Here is a 21207-nt window from a genome sequence, read left to right on the forward strand (position 1 = left end):
CTAGGGATATAGTCTGGGAGATTTCTCCTACTAATAAGCCCTTAGGGACATTAGTTGGGAGAATGTTGTAATATATCGTACACAGGGTTATACAGCTCTCTCTACAGCAGCTGGTTTGGCATTGAGAACAACTAATATAAATATTTTGATAATCTATTTTTAACTAAAGAACCTTGATGGTATTAATCACATCATGCTCAAGATTCATCTTGTAAGTCAACTCTGGCCTATGCCTGCTGTTCAGGCCTTAGCATATCAGATGGAGAAGGAGAGATTAGGGTTAGGGAATCAGAGATCAGGAGATGGGAAGGACTGAGGTGCTTTTGCATAGGAAGACTAAGTAGAAATTGGAAGCTAAGTCTCTATTCAATGAGGAGGAGGAAATCCAGAAGAGAATACAGGTGATGAGAGAAACAACCATGCTAACATGACTCTTCTAAGGGATACGTATCATAAGCAAAGACGGAGCAGGAGACAAATTGAAGTAGAAGTCAAAAGTGGCAGATAGGCAGGAAGCCCAGATAAGTTCATTCATTTTACTGTGATTGGCTGCCTATGACAGTGGTACAGTGAACTGGAAAAATTATTTCTGCTAAGTTCTTGAACCTGCTGGTTTTTGAAAGGTTCTCTTATTAGCTGATACACAGGAAAAATGTCATGTTCTTGGAGAACACACTAAACACTCTTGTAAGTTACTTGATGACTTTGAGTAATTGTCAAAATACTGTCTCAAAACTGTGTTCTTGGAAGACTAGAAATAATTATTTGATGCAAGAATTATCACAACAGTTCTAGATGGATTAATTGTACTATGTTGGTATGGTTGCTTTAAATGGGAGCAGTAGAATGTTTTGAGTTGATCAAAGTCTCATGTACTAATTTGATAAACATCTGCATACTTTTTCAGGGCAAAATATCATAAATTAAAATATGGCACAGAATTGAACCAAGGTGACTTGAAAATGCCAACTTTTGAATCAGGTAACTTTTTTACAATAAATTTTTATCTCTTTAATTTATTTCAGCTTTCTTCTCTGCACCCCCCTCTTAGCTCAGTTATAGAGAGTATAGGAAAGTTATGGGGTAAATGGGGTAAATATTTTTTGATCTGAAAATCAAAATTAATTGACTTTTTTTTTTTAAGAAGCTCTGAATGCTTTTATCTTAAATCAAGGAAAAGACTCCAAAGAAGAAAAAAATAGGCTATCCTAACTGCTTTTCTGGAGTGCATCTGATTTTGCAGTTGTAAATATCTGATAATATCAATTTTGCTCTTCAAAGTATTGCAGATGGAAGAAAGCATTTCTCCTAATAATGCTGGGCTCTTTAATAAATCAAATTTCATTTGACTTCTTTTGAAATGTTGGTCTTTGGGAAGTGTGTGGGCCTGTATTTGTATAGTGTGCCTTAAAATTGTGATCTACAGATTTATATGCCACCCCCTTCTTTTTCCATCCCTTTCTGTATTGCAAGACCACATTTTGGGTTCATTTATACCCAGTTGAAATTAGAGATCATGATGCATGTTTATGACTTGATAGGAATTTTTGTTTGTTTCTAAAAGCAGTATAAGTTAGATGTTAATTTTGACACTGTGTCTTTCAGAAGATACCAAAGATACAGAGGTTCCTGCAGTACCTCAGAATAGCCAATTGACCTGGAAGCAAGGCAGACAGTTACTGCGACAGTAAGTAGCATTGTTGGATATCCGTGTATTCATACTTTTCCTTGCAGTTTGAGGAGCTCTATGAAATAGAGTAACTGAGGTGGGCAAATAGTGATTTGTTCTTTAGGACCTTGGAGTCCTGAGCTTTACGCAGTAAGGTTTTCCATGTGAGAGGGATAGCGAAGCTTATTTTTCCTTAAATGATACAACAGTGACGTTAATTTTTAACAGTGAATACTAAGTTTTCTTTTTCATCAAATATCCTTTCCTTTTTCTTCCTTCTCTTAACTATCTAGGTATCTTCAGGAAGTAGGTTATACAGATACAATACTGGATGTACGCTCCCAGCGGGTAAGGTCTTTGCTTGGGCTCTCCAATTCAGAACCAAATGGTTCCGTAGAGACAAAGAACTTAGAACAGATCCTGAATGGGGGTGAATCTCCTTCGTCAAAACAAAAGGGACAGGAAATCAAAAGGTAAGTGAAGAGATAAGAAATGCATGAAGTTTGTTTTAGTCATTAATATGACTGAATATCAATTAGTCATTGATACATACTGCTCAGTTCACATTGAACTTTTGGCTGGAGAGCCTGGGAACACCTGTGATTGTAGTTGACCACAAATGGTTATGAACTTAACTGAAGTTGATTATACAAAAGAACATACATGCCTATTACATACAGGCATGTATGTTGCATGTATGTTACAGTAACGTGATATACAGGGAAGTTGTGTGTTGATGTTAAATTGTGTAATATAATCACTTTGGAGTCGTTATTTTAAGGAAGGAGTCTGTTGAATAGTGCTTTTGTAATAAGGACTTAAGTAGATGTAGAAACTTCTTAATTCAGCAGTTTCTTGTTTTGCTGGTTTTTAAGTCCTTAGCCTGTCAGGTAGCAATTTTGTTTAATCTGGTTAAGCTTTTAAATGTCTTGAGGATGTAAAATGGATTCTCTCTGAATATTTTTATTTATATAGGAATTCTGGTGATGTTCTTGAAACATTCAACTTCTTAGAAAATGCAGATGATAGTGATGAAGAAGAGGAGAATGACATGATAGAAGATATTGCAGAAGGAAAAGAAAAACATCGGTTAAATAAGAAACACAAAGTAAAAGATTTTTTTTCTTTTTATAATAGATCTGAAATTCCCTTTCAAAAAGGAATTTTTTTCTCTGGAGATGGTAGAAATATGTAATGTCGAAATATTTGTTGCACTTTTGTTATCAGAGTGGATTATATGCAGATGCATTACTAATAGATTTGGTGGTTTGCTTCATACATTACATTGCAAACTTCAAAGTAACTAACCAGGCTGTTTGCAAATACAAATGCTGCATTGGATTTTCCTGAATAGTTGGCAGTGTGAGATTGGCTTGATGGAAACCTTAAATCTCCCAAACTGATTTGTCAGGAAGGGGTTTTCACCATACCTTGGACTTCTGGTAAAGAGATTAGTCAACCATTGAGTTGAATCCTTTTTTTTTCTATAAAAAGTCTGGTAATAAGATTATCAAGTAAATCTCTAAGGGTGTATGAAGATCTTACGCTCACTTTTTGATTTTTGACCAAGCTTTTTTTTTGTAGAAAACAAAAGGATCATTTATAGTTATCTTTATAAAAATTGTCTCCTTCTGCAAAAGTAAGAACATTTTGCAAATAACCTCACGTGGAAAATTTCTTGAACAGAAGAATAAAATAAAACTTTTCAATGATGCCTTAGTAGAGGGTTTGTTGTTTTTTTTTTGAGGTGAAGATATGGTTTGAAATAGTAAAAAGACAGTTTTCTTAAAATGCTCTATATTCCAAGCTTATGCTTAACACTGAAATAGAACTGGAAAGCAAAAAGAAGGAAAGGCTTCTGGACCAGTAGAAAGCATATTTCATAAGCTCTCTCTGCAGAACTATTGATAGGGCAAGAAAATCAACAAAATTTTATAATTCTTGTGTTAAATTAAAAAAGTGATGGCTGGGATGTATGGGATTTTTGTTGCAAAGCTAGTGTCAATGTTCTTTTTCTTTCCTAACGTTCAGCAGACTGCACTGTTCTCTTTTTTGTGTTGATAAGCCGACTGAGATCAGAGTTTCTTGTTCTGCATTTTAAATTGAAAAATGTTTTCCCCTGCAACGAATCACTCAGTGAGAATAGCCTATATATCTTCTAACCTAAATGACTAGAAGATCTTTTTATGATTCAAATGCAGGAAAATATTTATCTTCTTGCAGATTGGTAATGAAGGTTTAGCTGCTGACCTTACAGATGACCCTGATACTGAAGAAGCTTTGAAAGAATTTGACTTTTTAGTGACAGCTGAAGATGGTGAGGGAGCTGGAGAAGCTCGAAGTTCAGGAGATGGAACAGAGTGGGGTAAGACACTAATAAAAGCATTTAAATGTAAAGGAAAAGTTGTTCATGATACTTTTTAAGAGTTTTGTAATACTAAAACGGTGTGGATGTGTGGATGAATGTGATAATAAAACATTGATACTTAGTGATATATTGTATGGTGAAACTTTCTTGGTTTTAAAACGGTGTGGATGTGTGGATGAATGTGATAATAAAACATTGATACTTAGAAAGTGATATATTGTATGGTGAAACTTTCCTGGTTATTATGGCATATTGCATTGTTTTTATTGCATTTTCAGTGAAGCCATAGCAAAGTGAGGCAGAGCATTTTAGGAGCTTGTACACACTTGTGACAGTTGATTTAACTGCAGCAATCCCATTGCTACCAAAAAACTTATATCTGAGACAAGAAAGTGAGAAGGAGGAAATAAAACATAAACTTAGTTTCATCTTTCAAAATATGTTCTCAGTTTTGCTGTATGAAGATAATTTTCATAAGTGCTTTGTGTATTTGTAATTACTATTTAAATCAGTCAAAGACATGCCTACAACTGTAGTAGCAATATTTTTTTCACAGTATGTCACTGATTTTAGTACGGATGTTCATTCCTTAAATGGGCATTTAAGGATATAGTCCATCAGATTTTGGGATTGTGTTACTTTTTAAAGATCAGTGTAAATATGACAAGACTTCTCTGTTAACTCACAAATAACATTTTAAATACTGTCCCACTTAAATGCTTTCTAAAATAAAATAATACAGTCCCTAAACCAATTCATTTTAGTTATTTTTGACTCTATGAAACTTGTTACTTCAAATATCCAGGTCCATCCAGTTAGTTATTTATGTTGAGAGGAAACTTAATTTAAATGAATATGTGCTGTTACTTCCTAAACAATTGTGTCTGTCATAAACTTAAATATTTCAGTTAAAATCCAAATTTTTTTTCATAGTTTTTTCTTTCTTCCTGTTTTTGTTTTCCTGTCATTAGCCTCCTTCTGTCACTTCTTACCTTTGCAAACATTTACGAATTCTGGAAAAAAAGTTAATATTTACTTGCTAATTAGTTATAATGCTTTTATTTTGTATCTGGAAAACATCTGATGTTTAGACTCTAAATATATTGCCTAGTTTTGCTTTAATAATATTTACAGTACTTAATTGCAGAGTATTGTCTGTAGGTCCAACTTTCAATATCCTAAAATATTTCAGCACCAAATTTGATAGTTATATTTTTGCTCTTGATGACTTCTTCAAACCTGTGTTTGAAGTGTTTTGAAGTTTGGATTGCTTTTCTTTTCTGCTGTATTATGCCTTTTTATGAATATAGTATATTTTATATAAGTGCCTTAGTTAACATACTTTGAGTGTTAAATTAATTCCAAACATTGTGATTTAGTGTCCTGTCATGGAACATGTTTTACTTAGGAACAGCTTATCTTCAAAATAGTGAAAGATTAGCAAGTTCAAGCAGTGTTAAATGAAGAGCCAAAGTGATGTGACATGCTAAAAAAAAATATACAGTTTTAGATTTAAAAAAAATAATTCCTTGTGGTGATTTAGTATCAAGAAAAAAATGGATTTGTATTTTCAGTTTGCTTAAGCAAACAGCAATATATACATATTATTATATATTGTGCTACATATTGCAAATGTCACTTATTATGTAGTCTCTTTATTCTGCTTATGGTTTCATGTGTTCATCACTGGATTTCTCTTCCCCATGAAACACAAAAGTTCTCTTCACAGATGGACCATAAGTCAGAAAATGACTGTGCCCAGAATACTGGGTGGCAGTGTATGACTGAAATTCACAGTCTCTTGGGCCATCTTCAAAAAACTTTTAACAAATAGAAAAGTTTAAAGCCAGCCTTTCTCAAATCAGGTACACAGGTCAGTGGACATCCAGGGTCCTCGGTGCTGTCCTGTATCAGTTTAGTGCAAGGAAGGTCATTCTTGGGGGCAATTGCAGAGGTCTTCTAGTTACTTCAGGCTATCTCAGAACAGAGACATGTATCTAGGCGTGCTTGAGAGAAACAGTGCTGGGTTTTCCTAAAAATCTTGTTTGAAATTCCTTTCACAGCCTACCCAGATAATCCGAGTTTGTGTTTTATCTAGTTTTCTATTTGCAGCTTACATTTTTGCAGCCAACCGTGTTGGTTTTGAATATTTATGTTTGCAGGCTTGTGCTTTTTGTTTTCTGTTGACTGAATGAGCCCAGTTCCTTCAAATTCTTTGTCTTTATATTCAATGCCCTATTTTTTTTGCACTCTTCCGACATTTTCTAAACTTCCAGTGTGGAACACAGACTGAACATGTTACTTCAATTTCGTCATTACCTGCACTGTCCTGGTTTAATGCACTGCACCTTTTAAAATGTACCAAAATGACATTTTTTAGAATAGCATTACATTGATGTTAGATGTGGTCATCTTCTGGTCAGTTTAATTCCTAATCCTTCTCTGCAATGCTGAAACCTAGCTGATTATTTTCATTTTACTAATGGTGCTTTGGAATTTCATTTATTACTTTTAATTAGATTTTAATGGAATTTTCTTTTAATTGAGGTTTAGCGGTTTTGATTTTTTTCCTCTTTGACTGGGCACGTTCTCTGACTTACCTTTCTGTTCTTCTTGTGTTTCCTGAGTAATCACTCTTCCTCTCTGTCAATGCTTAGGCCCAGTGATCAGAAGGATTGAGGTCTTTGTGCTTGCAGTTTGGTAGCTGTAGCTGTAGTTTGGTGTAGGATGTCACTGTTCCCTTCTCATTGCCTGAGTTCTTTGTGGACAGCTCAGGGGACTCTGCCATTATGCTTCTGTTTCATGTTTCACTGCCCTTGCCATCTCTGTATTCCACCTCTTTGATCAAGATTGTCATTGAATGATGGCAGATACATCAGTATCCTAGGGTATCTGTCTGCTCATTTGTTGTCATGTTTTGTCATGAAACATGTACTTGGAATAACACCTATTATTTTTATTTTAAGTGCATGTTACTTTGTTTCTGCTGTGTATGACTCCTCTTGTGTACTTTCATGATTATAGTGGTTATAACTTCAAAAATCAGTACAATCATATTGTAAATGTGATTGGTAGTTGGGAACTGAGGAACTAAGTGTTGTGATTTCATGCCTAAAGAATTTGTGAGTATAAAGCTAAAATGGCACACAAACCAAGTTTGGTTGCTGCCTGGTTGTCTGCTAGCAAAAGTGCTTCTGGAAATGTTATGTTTGCCTTGCCATATAAACAGGTTTATCTTTTTAGTAATTCTAAGTTTCCAGAAATGACTGAGATGGATAGTTTAGAGAAGTGGAAACCTGACTTGTCATAAAGAATAACTAACTCTGCAATATTTGTCAAAAAGAAAAATATGTCTTCTGAAACTACTGTGGAATATTGTATTTCTGCTAATTATGATTTAATTTCTGGAATGCAGTGGGATGTCCACCTGTGCAAAATTACTTATCTTCATCTTTATGTGAAAAACTGTATTTGTAGACTTCTTTCTCTGGTTTCTTAGGAGCAAGGTTTCTTTCTTGTGCATGTAGAATGAATGCGAAAGGATGCATGGTGGTTTTCATGAATAAACTGGCACTGACTTACTCAGCTTGCATTTTCATGAGAGATATAGCATGAATGCTTTTATTTGCTTATTCAACACTGGCTGAATAATTTCTTAACACTGTCTTTCTAAAGATGCAGTAATTGTTTCTAAATACCAATGATTTTTTTTTGTGTATTTTGAATTATCTAACGTATACAGTTACTTATGAAGTTTAATTTGTTTGCTCCTTGGTAACAAATTAACATACAATTTTCAAATATGTAACTGATAGTATACAGTGCCTTGGAAAACTGTATGAAATGAAACTTGGTCTTTTATAAACTTAAAACGGAGACTGCACCTTTAAAATAAAAATTTATCAATAACTCTTATTAATGCTCTTATACAGCTATGACAGTAAATCACCAACAGCTTGCATTGCCAATTGCTGATTTTTTTTCTTTTAATAATATGCTGCATGTAGACAAAGATGACCTGTCCCCAACTGCTGAGGTTTGGGATGTAGACCAGGGACTAATAAGTAAACTGAAGGAACAGTACAAGAAGGAACGAAAGGGGAAGAAAGGGGTAAAGAGTAAGTGCAGATTCTGAATCTTGTAATGCAACACTTTTTTTTGCCTATTTATATAGAAGATATCTTTTCTCATGAGTTCTGTTTGTTGTTTGTTTTTTTTTTCCATTAAGCATCATTTTCTGTAATGGGGGCAACCAACTTTAACTTTCTACCTGCTGAATGTGAATATATCAAAACCTTTGACACCCATTTTGTTAATGAGAAATGTTGAAAAGACAAAAATTCAAGGTTAAACAGGTGAAGAAAAGTTTAAACAGGCTAAAAAAGTTAAACAGGTGAAGAAGACTAAATGCATAGAAATGTTAGTGTAGAAATAATGAACAACTTGAATTTTGAGGACATTTCTACTCTAAGAAGTTTTCTGACATATTTAAAATTCATCTGCTTCTTAAAGTATAATACTGTGATATTGTTGTGGGACTGGTGATTGTTGGGCTTTTTTTGGGGGTGGTGGTGTGGGTTTTTTAATTTACTTTTTGGCTTTTTTTGGTTTTTTTTTTAATATGAACTTGAATCAGTTGCCATTTATGGGCTTATAATTATTTTTACAGCCCCAGGCATAGAGAATTAGGAAATGCCTGTAATGTAAATGTGAACTTTTTGGTGGCTTTATTTAGGAGATAATCTTTATTTTATTATACCCTTCACTTTTCTGTGCATTTACCAACATTTTACTTGATACCTCTCTACTCCCTGAGTTTTCTGACCAGTTGACCTATTCTAGCTATGTAGTTTAAACCAAACTTCAGGGTTGAACTACCTGATGAAAATGCTTTTGGAAATTATGTTATCAACTGTAACTACAAAGTTCTTAGTGCATGAAGTGGTATTAAATCTGTCATCATAGAATGGTTTGGTTTGGGCGGGACGTTAAAGTTCCATCTCCCCTGCCATGGGTGGGGATAACCACAAGACCAGGTTGCTCAGAGCCCAATCCAACCTGTCCTTGAACACTTCAGGGATGGAGCACCCACAACATCTCTGGACTCCTGTTCCAGTGCCTCACTACTCTTAGAGTATAGAATTCCTTCATAATATCGAATGTAAACCTACCTTTTTAGTTTAAATCCATTCTATGCATCTGGAGTCACTGTTCATAATATCGAATGTAAACCTACCTTTTTAGTTTAAATCCATTCTATACATCTGGAGTCACTCCAGCAGCTCCATGTCCTTCCTGTGCTGGCACCCCAGAGCTGATGCAGCCCTGCAGTGGGGTCTCACAGAGCAGAGCAGAGGGGCAGAATCCCCTCCCTGGCCCTGCTGCCCACGCTGCTCTGGATGTAGCCCAGGACACGTGTGGCTCTCTGGGCTGGGAGTGCCCATGGCTGGCTCAGGTCCAGTCTTAGCCAGCAGCACCCCCAAGCCCCTCTGGGCAGGGCTGCTCTGGATCTGTCCATCCCCAGCCTGTGCTGGTACTGGGGCTTGCTCCAATCCAGGTGCAGCACCAGCAGTGGGTCTTGTAAAAACTCATGAGGTTCCCATGGACCCTGTCCCGGAGCTTGTCCAGGTCCTTTTGGATGGAATCCCATGTTGCTTTAGAGAAGCTCCCGTGGTTACTGTGCTTTTGTTTTGGAAGTATTTTTTACCAGTTTTTGGAGATAACTAGTAAAAATCTTTTTCCACAGTTTGAAAAATAGTATGGATATACACTAACTAAATTACATGATGATTAAAATACAACACTTGCTGACAGCTTCTGTAATTATTAAGATTTGAATTTACTTTGTAACCCCGAACAGTTACTGGTCAGTTAGTGCATGTTGGTTGTTTTTTCAGCATTTTTGCATGACTTGTACACCAACATTAACATAAAAGCTTTGACAAAGCAAAGATTTTTAGTCTTTGCTTTAATGAGAGCCTACAGTACTCATCTGCATGCAGATGTGTATCAGCATTTAACATGTAAATCAGCAGTTGACATCAAATTTGCATGAAATATTTGGTAGGATTAGAAATTTATTTTTAATACCAAAATGAACTTCTTTTATTTGAAATTTTCATACTAAATTCTTTACATTGTAGACATTTTGAACCACAGTAGCTGTGAAGTAACAGAAAGTTTTCTTTATCTAAAGGAGTTTTGAAATCTTTCATCCACAGAAGACAGTATTCAGGAGACAGCTGTGTGTGACAGTGCTGAGAAGTGATATAAGTAATTGTTTAGCGTTTTACATTTGAATTCTTCTTTGGTAAACCCTGAACACATACAGTCTTAAAAGGTGGTTTGTATGATTCTTGGCTTGTCACATTCATGATTGTTTCTGATGGAAAATTAGCCTCTACATCACTGAGCTAATTGGATGAGAGAACTCCATACACAGAATAAAAGTATACATTCAGGGTTGGGCAGATTTATTTAAATATGATTTTATAGGCTTTTTCTCAGCTTTTTAACATTCTGAAACTGAAAATAATGTTGAAGGGCTTTTTTTATTCCTGCTGCTCATATCTGATTATTTGGGGATTTCATCCTGAATATATATCTCTTCCTTTGCTCTTCATTGTTTTGGCTTGTATCAGAATTTGAGTACCATCAGAGCTTATCTGCATGGTAATGCATATCATCATAAATGTCAGAAATGTGTATTAAATGTCATCTTTTGCAATACTTTGAAGACAGCATAATAAGACAGACATTCTGATGGATTCATTTGTTTAATATGCATCTGTAACTGCCAGAATCTGTTTCATAACTGGGCAGACACAGCCCTGGCCTGAGGTATGGAACTTTTCATTCCACATGTACATAAATAAGTGAACAAAAGTAGATCTCATTCTATATTTTGGTACTTCTCTAGTCTGTATCCTCATCCTTTTGGGTGGCACATCTTAATTAAGATCATCTTCTGTCAGCATGCATGCTTTCATTGAGTAATCTTGTTTGCTGCGGAGAAAGAGAGAGTCTGTCCAGGTAGTCACCATGTTATGTGGAACTACTACCTCTTTATGAAAGGATATTTAAAAATACCCCACCAAAACAATAACAAAAATCCATCACCTCACAAATTTAATTTCCTTTACAATATAATTTGTAAAACAATGTAAAATCTGTTTATTGAAGAGTTCTTGTGTTAAAAAACCCCAGAGAAGCAGAGAAAGAAACCACACCTATCCAGGACTTACCGTGGTACATAGATAAGGAATTAGGTTTGATTTCTACAAAAGCAGGCTTCTCTTTTCAGTAATATGCTGGATTTAAGGCTTCTTTCTTGCACAAATTTGATAAGATCAATTTTGGCAGGTAAGCAGGGGATGACTGTTTTTCAGATATAGCCTGTCACCTTTGCAGGGTATGATAGGGGAGCTGTTACATATTTCATTCTATCAGGTCAGCATAATGTATTCTCATTTGAAATGAGAATTGAAAGTTTTCACATCTTGTATATAGATATGTATATATCACTGTTGAATTCAAGATACTTTTACTGTTTTTCTTTAGCTTTTTGCGGTTTTTTTAACTTTCCTGTTCTTTTCCTGCTCTTTTTAGTTGTTCTGTACTTACAAAACAGTATCTGTACTGTTCCCTTTCCTACCCTTGATTTCTGGAAATAGTATAATAATTGATAGGACTGAAAAGAGATCTGAATTTCACCACCTTCATTACCATCACCTCTTCTTGATATACAAGAATCTCCGACTAATACATCTTCGACCTAATAAAATTCTGCTTAAGGTTTCTCAGACTAAAACTTTTCATCATTTAATATTCAGTTATCTTTTCCACTTTTGATCTCTGAAGAGCAATACACTGAGATGGTACTATAACTTCTGCATCTGTTCATACCAGGTCAATTTTTTTTTTTGTCCCTGGCTTTTTTTGTGGGTAAGAGTCATCCTGTTTTGTGCCTTGAACATAGTTGCTTATGCAGAGATGGCACATTCTTTTCTTCAAAAATCTTCTTGTAACATTTACTACACTTGAACAGTAACACGAAGGTACACTTGCACTTACTTGAAAGCAGAAACTTGTGCAGTCTTCTGTAGTGGTGGCACAGTCTTGAATATTGACACATATTTCAGCATGAAATGCACAGAAGTTGTTTGGAACAGCAGCTGCTCCTTTGTCAACTTCTCTCTGTTTTGTGTGATGATTGAGGTTATGCCTGAAGGACAGGAAGTGCCCAAATGTACTGAAAAACACTAAAAGGCAAGGATATCAGTCCCCCAATTAGTGACAAACTAAATGAATGGCTGCTTAAAGATAGCAGAGGAGAGGGACTATTTTTAGTTTCTTCTGAGTATGCTTTGGGACCAACTTCCCATGCCCATATGTTTGGCATGAAAGCACCTTGAGAAGATACTTTCAGTTCAGATAGAGTAAGCATTTATGAGCCATTTCAGGCATTTTGCATCAATGTATTGAATGATTCATGCATATCAACGTGGAGAGCACAAATGGTGTTTTCTTCTGGAAAGCAAAGGGCTCATTAAAGTAAACAGTTTAGGGTCCCAGTCATTACTTTTTTCCTGTCATTTTATTGATTGCTCTGTATATCAAGAATATATCTGCTCCTGGTCACCATAGGTGCCTGGCTGATTGCTGACTTTAAGGAAGATGAAGACAAGCTTTGTAGTCTGTGTGGTGTAGAGATCTGTCCATTCTAAGAGTGACTTTTCTTATGTGAGATCTCACCTGCTGGCTACAATATTAAGTACTATACTTCAGAAATGAAATCCTTTCAGTATAGTGCCTGTTAGAAAAAAAGCGTGTTGGTTCAAAAAAGATTTCTCATTATTATTTTACATTTACTTCATCAGCTGGGATCACAGGTTTCTAGACATTCTTCTACAGGAGAGTGAAACAACTGCTCAAGTCATCTGTTTTATGAGGAAAGCTTTTGTAAGCTTTTTGAAAGCTTTTTGTAAGTTTTATTCTCAGATTGCTTCTCGGTAGCAGTCTTTGTATATTTAAATAGAATACTAAGTGTTCCGTGAAGGAAAGAAAAAATACCAAAAGCAGAAAAAGCATAAATATAGGGAGTTTTATTACTTGGCAAAATGAGAATGTTTTGCAAATATTAATGAGAATAGTTATATAGCATCCTTTTAGGGGTATGTGAAGTATACTTCCGGTAATTCTTCTTCAAAAAATTCTTTTTGTTGTCATCCCTCTCTGCAGGGAGTTCTCCATTATCTTTAGAGAATTCTGTTCTTCATGAACACTTCTTTTTGAGCACATTGATTTAAACCAGTAAGATCTGAAATGATCAGATACTTTGTGAAAGAGTATATTTTGATGTTTAACTGTTTGAATAATGGTTGTGAGTTTTTGATAAGTAATCTGTAATCATAGTATTTGCATTTTACTTTTTTGGCAGCAAAGGCTTTGGTTTACTTTCAAATTCCTCTTTAATAAATGTGAGACGTACCACCTCAATATAAGAACTTGTTCACTAATGCTTCCTTTACCGAATGGTCTACAATATCTCTGCTTGCAGTCCCAGGAGGGGCTGTTTTATTGGTTGCAATTTGGTTATGTCTTTCATGATTATGTATTGTTTTCTTTAAAGAGGTTCTCTCACTAAAATACACTTTATAATTGAAGTTTGACTTTTTGACGTGGAATTACTATATCCAGAAGTGGGTTTAGTAATTTAAAGATATGTTAAATTATACTTTTTTTGTTTGCTAATGGCTACATATTAATTCAGTGGACATATAATTCAGAATGCTTTGTTTCTAGAAGTTTACTTTTATAATAATTTTAATATAATGTACATCTGTAGTTTCAAACAGTGGTGGAAGCATTCTTGCTGCTGTGTTTAACAAACACTTCATACAATTTAAATACCATTCAAAGCAGGGAAAGTTAATTGTTCGTTGCACCCCCATTATGAGTTGTCTGTACTTTTGCTCTCATTTTTAAGCTTATTTTTAATTAGCTTAAACTCTGTTTTTTAATGTTAAATTGTTTAGTATAGTTAAAGTTGTGTAATATTATTACAAAATGTTTAATTCATGCGTTTTTTGTTTAACAGTGAATGTTCTTTTAGTATTTGACTTGACTTTCCAGTAGGGCTGTAAGATGATTTTTTTTCTCTTTCCTACAGGAAATTGTAGAATAGATCTACAGAACACAAATGAGTTATTCTTTGATTTAGTGAATTTAAATTGTTTGCATGTAGTTTTCAGATTTGGTGTATTAACTCCTACTTTTGATTTCCAAAATACTGCTAAACAAAAGCAAAACACTGTTTATTTTAAGGAGGTCCCATCAGTAATTTTTCTTATTTAATGGATTTTTAGACTTCAGTCAAGTCAAGCGGTAGCAATCAAATGAATTTTTGCTGCTGACATTAATTTACAGGAGTCAACAGGACAAAACTTCACGACATGATAGCTGATCTGGGCGATGATGAGATACCCCACATCCCTTCAGGAATCATTAATCAATCTAGGTCACCCTCTTCTAGAATGACTGATCATGAAGGTGCAAGAGCAGAGGAAGGTACAAAAAATTCAGCTACTTACTATATTTCAGGAGATTTCTTTTAGAAAGCACACACTGTCATTTATTATCCCCTCTGTAAAGCTGAATGCAGTTTTTTTAAATAACTTCATGTACAGCAGTGTGTTCTGACACTATTCACTATTAAATCTCTGTTTGGAGACACCCCCCCCCATTAGCAAAACCTTTCACAAATAGGTTATTTATTGAGGGGAAAAAAGGTGAGTATAAATATTTGATGCACAGTTTGGATTTTAAAATGAAAAGTGGTGATTTAAGTTATGGGACTGATTAGTCTCTTTTCCTCAAATTCAATGTTTTCTTTTGTAAAATTCCCTTGGTCTACATACACAGGTTTACAAAGACACTATTTATTTCTTTACAAATTATTTATTTAAGTTTCAGGGTTATCATTGGCAGTGAAAATTAGTGGCAAGCTATTATATATAAAGTAAAAAATCTTGTATTTGGCTTTTAAGTTTTTTGTTTTAAAGGGATGATTTTCCTGTATTGGCTTTGAAATTAGAATATCATTATGTAAATTGTCCTCTGCTTAGAACATACTCATTCAAAATACTCAGGTGTATTCAGATTTGGCTCTTTTAGGATGATCTTTGACCCATAAGCCCTGGCATGTATCAGCTACAGCAGAAATAGAATTTGCATTACTAGTGATTCCAAGAATCTGTTGGTTCTCCTGTTCTTTTTCTCCCTTGGCCTTACAAATGCCTGCCAACAGGCAGAGCAGAAATAGAATTTGCATTACTAGTGATTCCAAGAATCTGTTGGTTCTCTTGGTTTTTTTTTCACCCTTGGCCTTACAAATGCCTGTCAACAGGCAAGCAGAAAACAACCCCAAACCACATTTCAAGAAGGTTTTTTTGTTGCTCTCCCAAACTGTCATTTTACAGCAGTCATCTTATTTACTGCCTTCCTTTTCATCTTTGTTTTCATTTCCATCTTCAAGATGAAGCAGTATCAAATTTACCTGTGGAGTGCAATTGAAAAATCTACAGATGAAAATCCACTTGCTAAAACTTGTAGACATATATTTAGGTTGTTTTTAGGTTCAGTGTTTACATCCTTTTAGTTGCCTTTCAGCCATGTTTAGTTATTTAGGCCATACGTGTTGTGCAAAGGAGCACAGACACAGACCTTGTTACGGACAGGGATGTTGTCTCAGGGAGAGGCCTTACATCTAAAATAATACTGGACAAAACCATATTTTTGAAGAAATAGATGCTAGATTTGAATTTGATAGGGACTGCCTTTTATTGCCTGGTTCTTGTAGCACAAACACTGTGTTAGCCTTCAAGTAAAGATTGTTCACACTCTTCAAATAAACTGATTTCATGTTTAGATTTCCATGCTGTTTAACATGTCTGTGTGTTTTAACTTGTCAGTGTAGTTTGCTCTTTATTTATTAAGAGTAATAATATTAATATCTCTGTCATCTTATCTGCTCATTTTGGTTTCTGTATAGTTTTTAAACTTGAATATTAGAATGTAAGTTCTGCTATTTCTGTCCTGAATGCTGTGTGGCTTTTTGAGTTTTCATCTGTATCGTATGGTGCAAGTGTGCAAATTAAATTAGTGTTGTATAATAAGTGTTGTATTTTAATTCCTTCTAGATGTGTTACAAGGCCAAATACTTCATTATCATAAAATAGATAAAAAAGATTTTTGCACCATGCAGTACAGATTTTACTCAATTATTTATTCAGCTGTGTTCTAAAAGCTGAGATTTTGCAGGCAACTTCAGGCTTTCTTCCTGGGATACACTAGCCTATGCTGAGAAATTTTATCAAACCATAGTTTTCTTGTGACTGTATGGAAGTTTTATGCCACACTTCGAAGTATTACAGTTCTGACGTAGTGGTTGATAATTTTTTATTGAAGGGGGTTCAGGGTGGAACTGGCTCCAACTGGCTTCGAATATCTCTTTCATGCCTCTAAAGGTGTGAGAGGTTGGGTTTGGGTTTTTTGTTATTGTTTGTTTTTTGTTTGTTAGTTTGTTTTTCACCCTGAACTGCCTGGTTAAATACGATGTTATGCCATAATCACACTTGATAATTTTGGCCATGAGAAATTGGACTTTACATTTCAGCATATTCTGTTATTTCAGAAATGGTATCAGCATGATTTTCCATCCAGTGTAGAGAGAATTAGTTTCTTCACTGGTTGTTTTCCAGTTTTAATATCTACAGATTGCAGAGGTGTCAATCTACAGATTGACAGAAAAAAAGCAGTAATAGCTAATTGCTTGGGTATGAACAGCTGCTTTTGATGTACCACATATTAACTTTGTGGGGAGCACGGGTAAGATGTGCTTGTTGTACACTAGACAACAACAGCCTATATGGGCATACGTATCTGATCAGAGATTAAAGGAGTTTCGGTTTGTACAAGTATTACTGCTTGATTTTGATTTAATTACGTATGGTGTCAAGAACTGGAAGGTAAGAAGTGCTGGTTAAGATTGGCTAAGCAAATATTTAATTATACAGTTTTATATTTCAATATTTATTTCACCTAATTTCACCTACAAAGGAACTTATACGGTCACATTTTAACTTTATATTTCTTGATTGCAAACTCAGTTAGCATTTATTATGCTCAATTATTATGCTATAAGAATGTTGTACTATGTGTTAGAAAAATATTTGTATTTATTTTTCTAAATGAAAAGCATTAAAAGTCATTTGTTTAACTATCATTTGCATATATCTATTGATGCATTGTTTTGATATCTGAAGATATGGGTCTTTATTTTTAGTAGCTGTGACATCATGCATTTTTCATTGTGTTACTGTTCCGCTGTTTCTTTTTTTGCAAAAGTAGTTTGCAGCCATTTTTTAAACTTCTCAAATACACCTCACTTAAAAATATAAAATTCACAAATAAATTATAGAACACAATGTACATACATACAGGCAGCTTTAGTGTTGAGAAGTAGTCTTCTGAATTTTGAGTAGCATTAATTTTGAAGCTTTAAATAAAGAAATAGTCACTCATGCAAACAAAACTTGATGAATTTGTAGTATAGGTTCTTGATGTGGTGGTCCTTAGTTCTTGTTATAAAACATAGGAAAGTTTATCTGTTAAGGTCAGGTGACATTAGTTTCACAAAGAATTTGTATGACAGGTTATGGGGCTTACCTAAACCTTGTGGGCCTGTCCTAAAGATCAAATAGGAGTAACAGGAAAGGAAATTAGGTGTTTTGTAGGAATATATATTTTTTGAAATATAAGTGGTTTGTGGTAGATCGTCAGATGTAGAGTTTTAGTAAATTACTGATGGAAATAAAAAGCTTATTCATATAAGGACATGGTAAACCATTTTGGGCTGTTAATGTCATGTAGCATTCTTAAGAGTCAAACTTGTATGGATTGTGAATTTTTTTACAAGAGGTGAATGTGCGTATTTAGAATATTGTTTCCTCTTTTTGTGCAATTGTAGGAACAGCAGTCTGTATTCTTAGATAGATGATGTTCTTAGATTCTCAGAAATGGTTGTATTGACTGTGTTGTTTAGGTTACATTTCTTAATAGTACAATAGTTCTGAAGCATTAAAACCTGTTCTATTCTTGAGAAGTGATGTATTTTGATCTGGCTGTCTGGCTCCTCTTTGCCTAGCCCTAGCAGTGGTGCCAGACATCTGTAACTACACCTGCTTTCAGTCACTGTAATTCCATGGGAGTGGATTGGAACTGGCTTACCATTCAGATAGTGGCCATACAGAGTAATGGAGATGTGTGTTCTAAACAGGAATGTGTTAATTATTATTCCTCTTGTTTGGACCTGCTTCTAGAACAATATCCCAGGAAACTGGAAACTGTGTTCTCTGAGATTGAAGGCTTTTCTAGGAGGATAAGAAATAAGGAGTGGCATTAAAGTGAGGCCATAACTCTGCCAGATCAGTGACATTCAAAAGTCAAGCAAGTTTAATTTTTCAAGATGTCAAATATAATTTAACATATTTTGCAGATGCTTATACTTAGCTGAAGTTCACACAGACCTTAATTTCATATACTCTACTTAACAAGTGTTGCTATTTCTAAGTGGAAAAGAAAACTGAAAAGTAAAAGTAGCTTCTAAAATGTGCTGAAGCATTACAGTGCTTAAGCCTTCATTCCTATTCCTTATTGCAAAATTGGTATTTGTGGGTTAATGGAGATTTGCAGAATCATTGAAGGGGTAAAAAATATGGGTGAATATTTTAAACTTTATTATTCAGATGTGAATTCATAGTGAATGGCTATATATAACTTCTATTCATTCTAAATGATAATTAACAGAAATGTTAAATTTTAATTTGAAGAAGGCACATCTAGACAACATGAGTGTCAGTTGAGTGTACTTTAAAATTAGAATCCAAAATCATGCTGAGAAACTAAGAGAGGAAATGAATAAATAATAGATGTTTCCATTTTTTCACTTCTCTAAGAAAACTCAAAGCGGAAGAGATGTTTTGCAGGAGTCTTTTGCTTGAGTGATTAAAAAATATTCAGTGTACAAGTAGGAATATTTGACTACTATAAAACACAAAGACATATTTGCAAGTGGATAGAAGGCAGGAAGCATGGTGTATTGAATGAAAAACTCAGCTGAGAATTTGGAAACCTTGGATGTACATTTGGTATTGCAGTATAAAGTAATGTGAATCAAATCAGTTGTCAGTATCAAGACCTCTGTAAAGTAAGTTGAAATCAAATGATGAAGCATGGTACAAGAGTTGTGTATATAATGTGTGTGTGTTTGCACATGTGTGTGTGTCCTCATGCTCTTGGTTTTTTTTTTTTAATCGGGGCTGTATGTAGTATATACAAGTTCAGTTTTAAACTCTGCTTTGCTGTTAAGTGATGAATAATGCAGCTTTTCATCAGTTTGAATTACTCTATTGAGACTTAAAGAAACTGTTTTGTTCTTTATAGCTGAGCCAATAACGTTTCCACCTGGAGGAGGCAAGTCATTTATTATGGGTTCTGATGATGTGTTGTTAAGTGTACTGGGCCTTGGAGACCTTGCAGACTTGACAGTAACAAATGATGCAGACTATAGTTATGATGTAAGTGCAATTTTATTTTAAAATTCTTTATACAATTTAACCAATGGTAGTTGGGTCCCCTCTCTTCAATCCTGAACATTACTGATGCGCTTCTTTAGTAAAAGGTGTTACTTGGAATGGAAGAGCATCTTGTGAATGTGCTAAGTAATTTGGGTTACCAGAATTAAGTGAGATGACTTGGAGTTTTTCTACATTAATAATTGAATTCAGATTTTGTCACTGGGAGGGGGAATGTGTTATGACATAAAATACATATTAATGTCTTAACATGACCAAAATGACAGTTATACATTGAAATGGAATGGTGAGTAGGCATGGCACGAAACACAAATACTGATATTAACTCATTTATTTGCTGTCCTTTTGATGAGTAAGTAGTGTTAACAGCATGGACTGTATATATAGTAGTATATTTCAGATGTAAGCTTTATGGGGATATTTTTATTATAATCCAGAGTGTTCTGACATTCCTTTGACCATATTCATTAAGCTTCTACCAATAGTGTTAAACAAATTTTTCATTGGTTAGTAACATTGGATGGCTGGTTAGTGAAGTGTTCAGGTAAGTTTTGCATGAAGTATATAAAAAGTCTTGTATTGGCTTGACTGCAGATTGCAGCTTTGTAGTATATTGCTGTCTTTTGTGAACTACAAATTCTTTATAAAACAGTGTGTAGCCATTTTGCTTATTCCAAGATGGAGGGTATTTAGTGGCAAGCCAGGACTAAGCTCAGAAAACATTGCAATTAATATGCCAGTTAACAGAACTGTTACGTGAGTCTGTGCTACTTGGGACAAACGTGACAAACAGTTCTTGTGGTTTGAAGAGTGATGCAGAAAAGAGGTTACCTTTGCTCTTTGGAAACTTAAAGCAGAGAATAGCTGATAAATACTCAAATATGAAGTGCTGCCTGAGCTAATAAGAAATTTGCAGTAGAAGCACACATTTGTTGAAGGTTAGAAGGTGTTAATCATCCTGTAGATGAAGTTGGTCTTAGTTTTTCAATGTTGTTGAATTTTCAAAACTTTTTCCCTCAAACCCTTAAACCCCTGAGGCTTAACGCCTTAAACCCCTGAGGCTCTTTATTTTCAGCTTGGTTTGGGAGGTGAGTGGGAAGAGGCTATTTCATGCTCTAATATCTGGTGTATACAGGAGACAAAATACAGAAGTAGTTTTTTTTTACTAGGCCATTCACTGAAAATGAGTTGTGATTGGCCATGATTGTAACTTGCTTTGCTTGCTTCTTGTCCAGTCCTCTCTTCCCAGTACTCATAGGATATTTTCTTCCTTTTAAAGCATAGCTGAAAAATGCACAGTGGCTTCTGACTTTGTGTGCTAGAAAAAACAAAGTGTAAAATAACACAGATGCCAACAATTTTTTTTATATTGAAGACGACACTGTCCTGTCATGACTTTGAAGAGACTAAAATTCAGATGCTATTAGTTTTTCATCACAATGTTTCTTTAGGGTAAAAATTTCATGATAGTTTTTAATTACTGAAGTTGTTCCCTCATAGCTGTGGATTTGCTG

General features: G+C 34.7%; 1 protein-coding gene across 7 annotated transcripts in view; it reads left to right on the forward strand.

Moving 5' to 3' along the window:
• Window positions 1–21207, forward strand: part of STRN3 (striatin 3) — a 60197-nt gene that overhangs the window by 25817 nt on the left and 13173 nt on the right. For 2 of the 7 annotated variants that reach the window (XM_039704814.1, XM_039704819.1), the window contains 8 exons: window positions 908–981; window positions 1606–1687; window positions 1963–2142; window positions 2645–2777; window positions 3893–4034; window positions 8045–8155; window positions 14466–14606; window positions 19542–19675. In XM_039704814.1, coding sequence (XP_039560748.1) covers window positions 908–981; window positions 1606–1687; window positions 1963–2142; window positions 2645–2777; window positions 3893–4034; window positions 8045–8155; window positions 14466–14606; window positions 19542–19675 — 997 coding nt within the window. The remainder of the gene's footprint in view (window positions 1–907; window positions 982–1605; window positions 1688–1962; window positions 2143–2644; window positions 2778–3892; window positions 4035–8044; window positions 8156–14465; window positions 14607–19541; window positions 19676–21207) is intronic. The other 5 variants (XM_039704815.1, XM_039704820.1, XM_039704817.1 and 2 more) reach the window with 4 other exon arrangements.

This window comes from Passer montanus, unplaced genomic scaffold (genome assembly GCF_014805655.1).
Source record: "Passer montanus isolate IOZ18808 unplaced genomic scaffold, ASM1480565v1 scaffold18, whole genome shotgun sequence".
Lineage (NCBI taxonomy): Eukaryota > Metazoa > Chordata > Aves > Passeriformes > Passeridae > Passer > Passer montanus.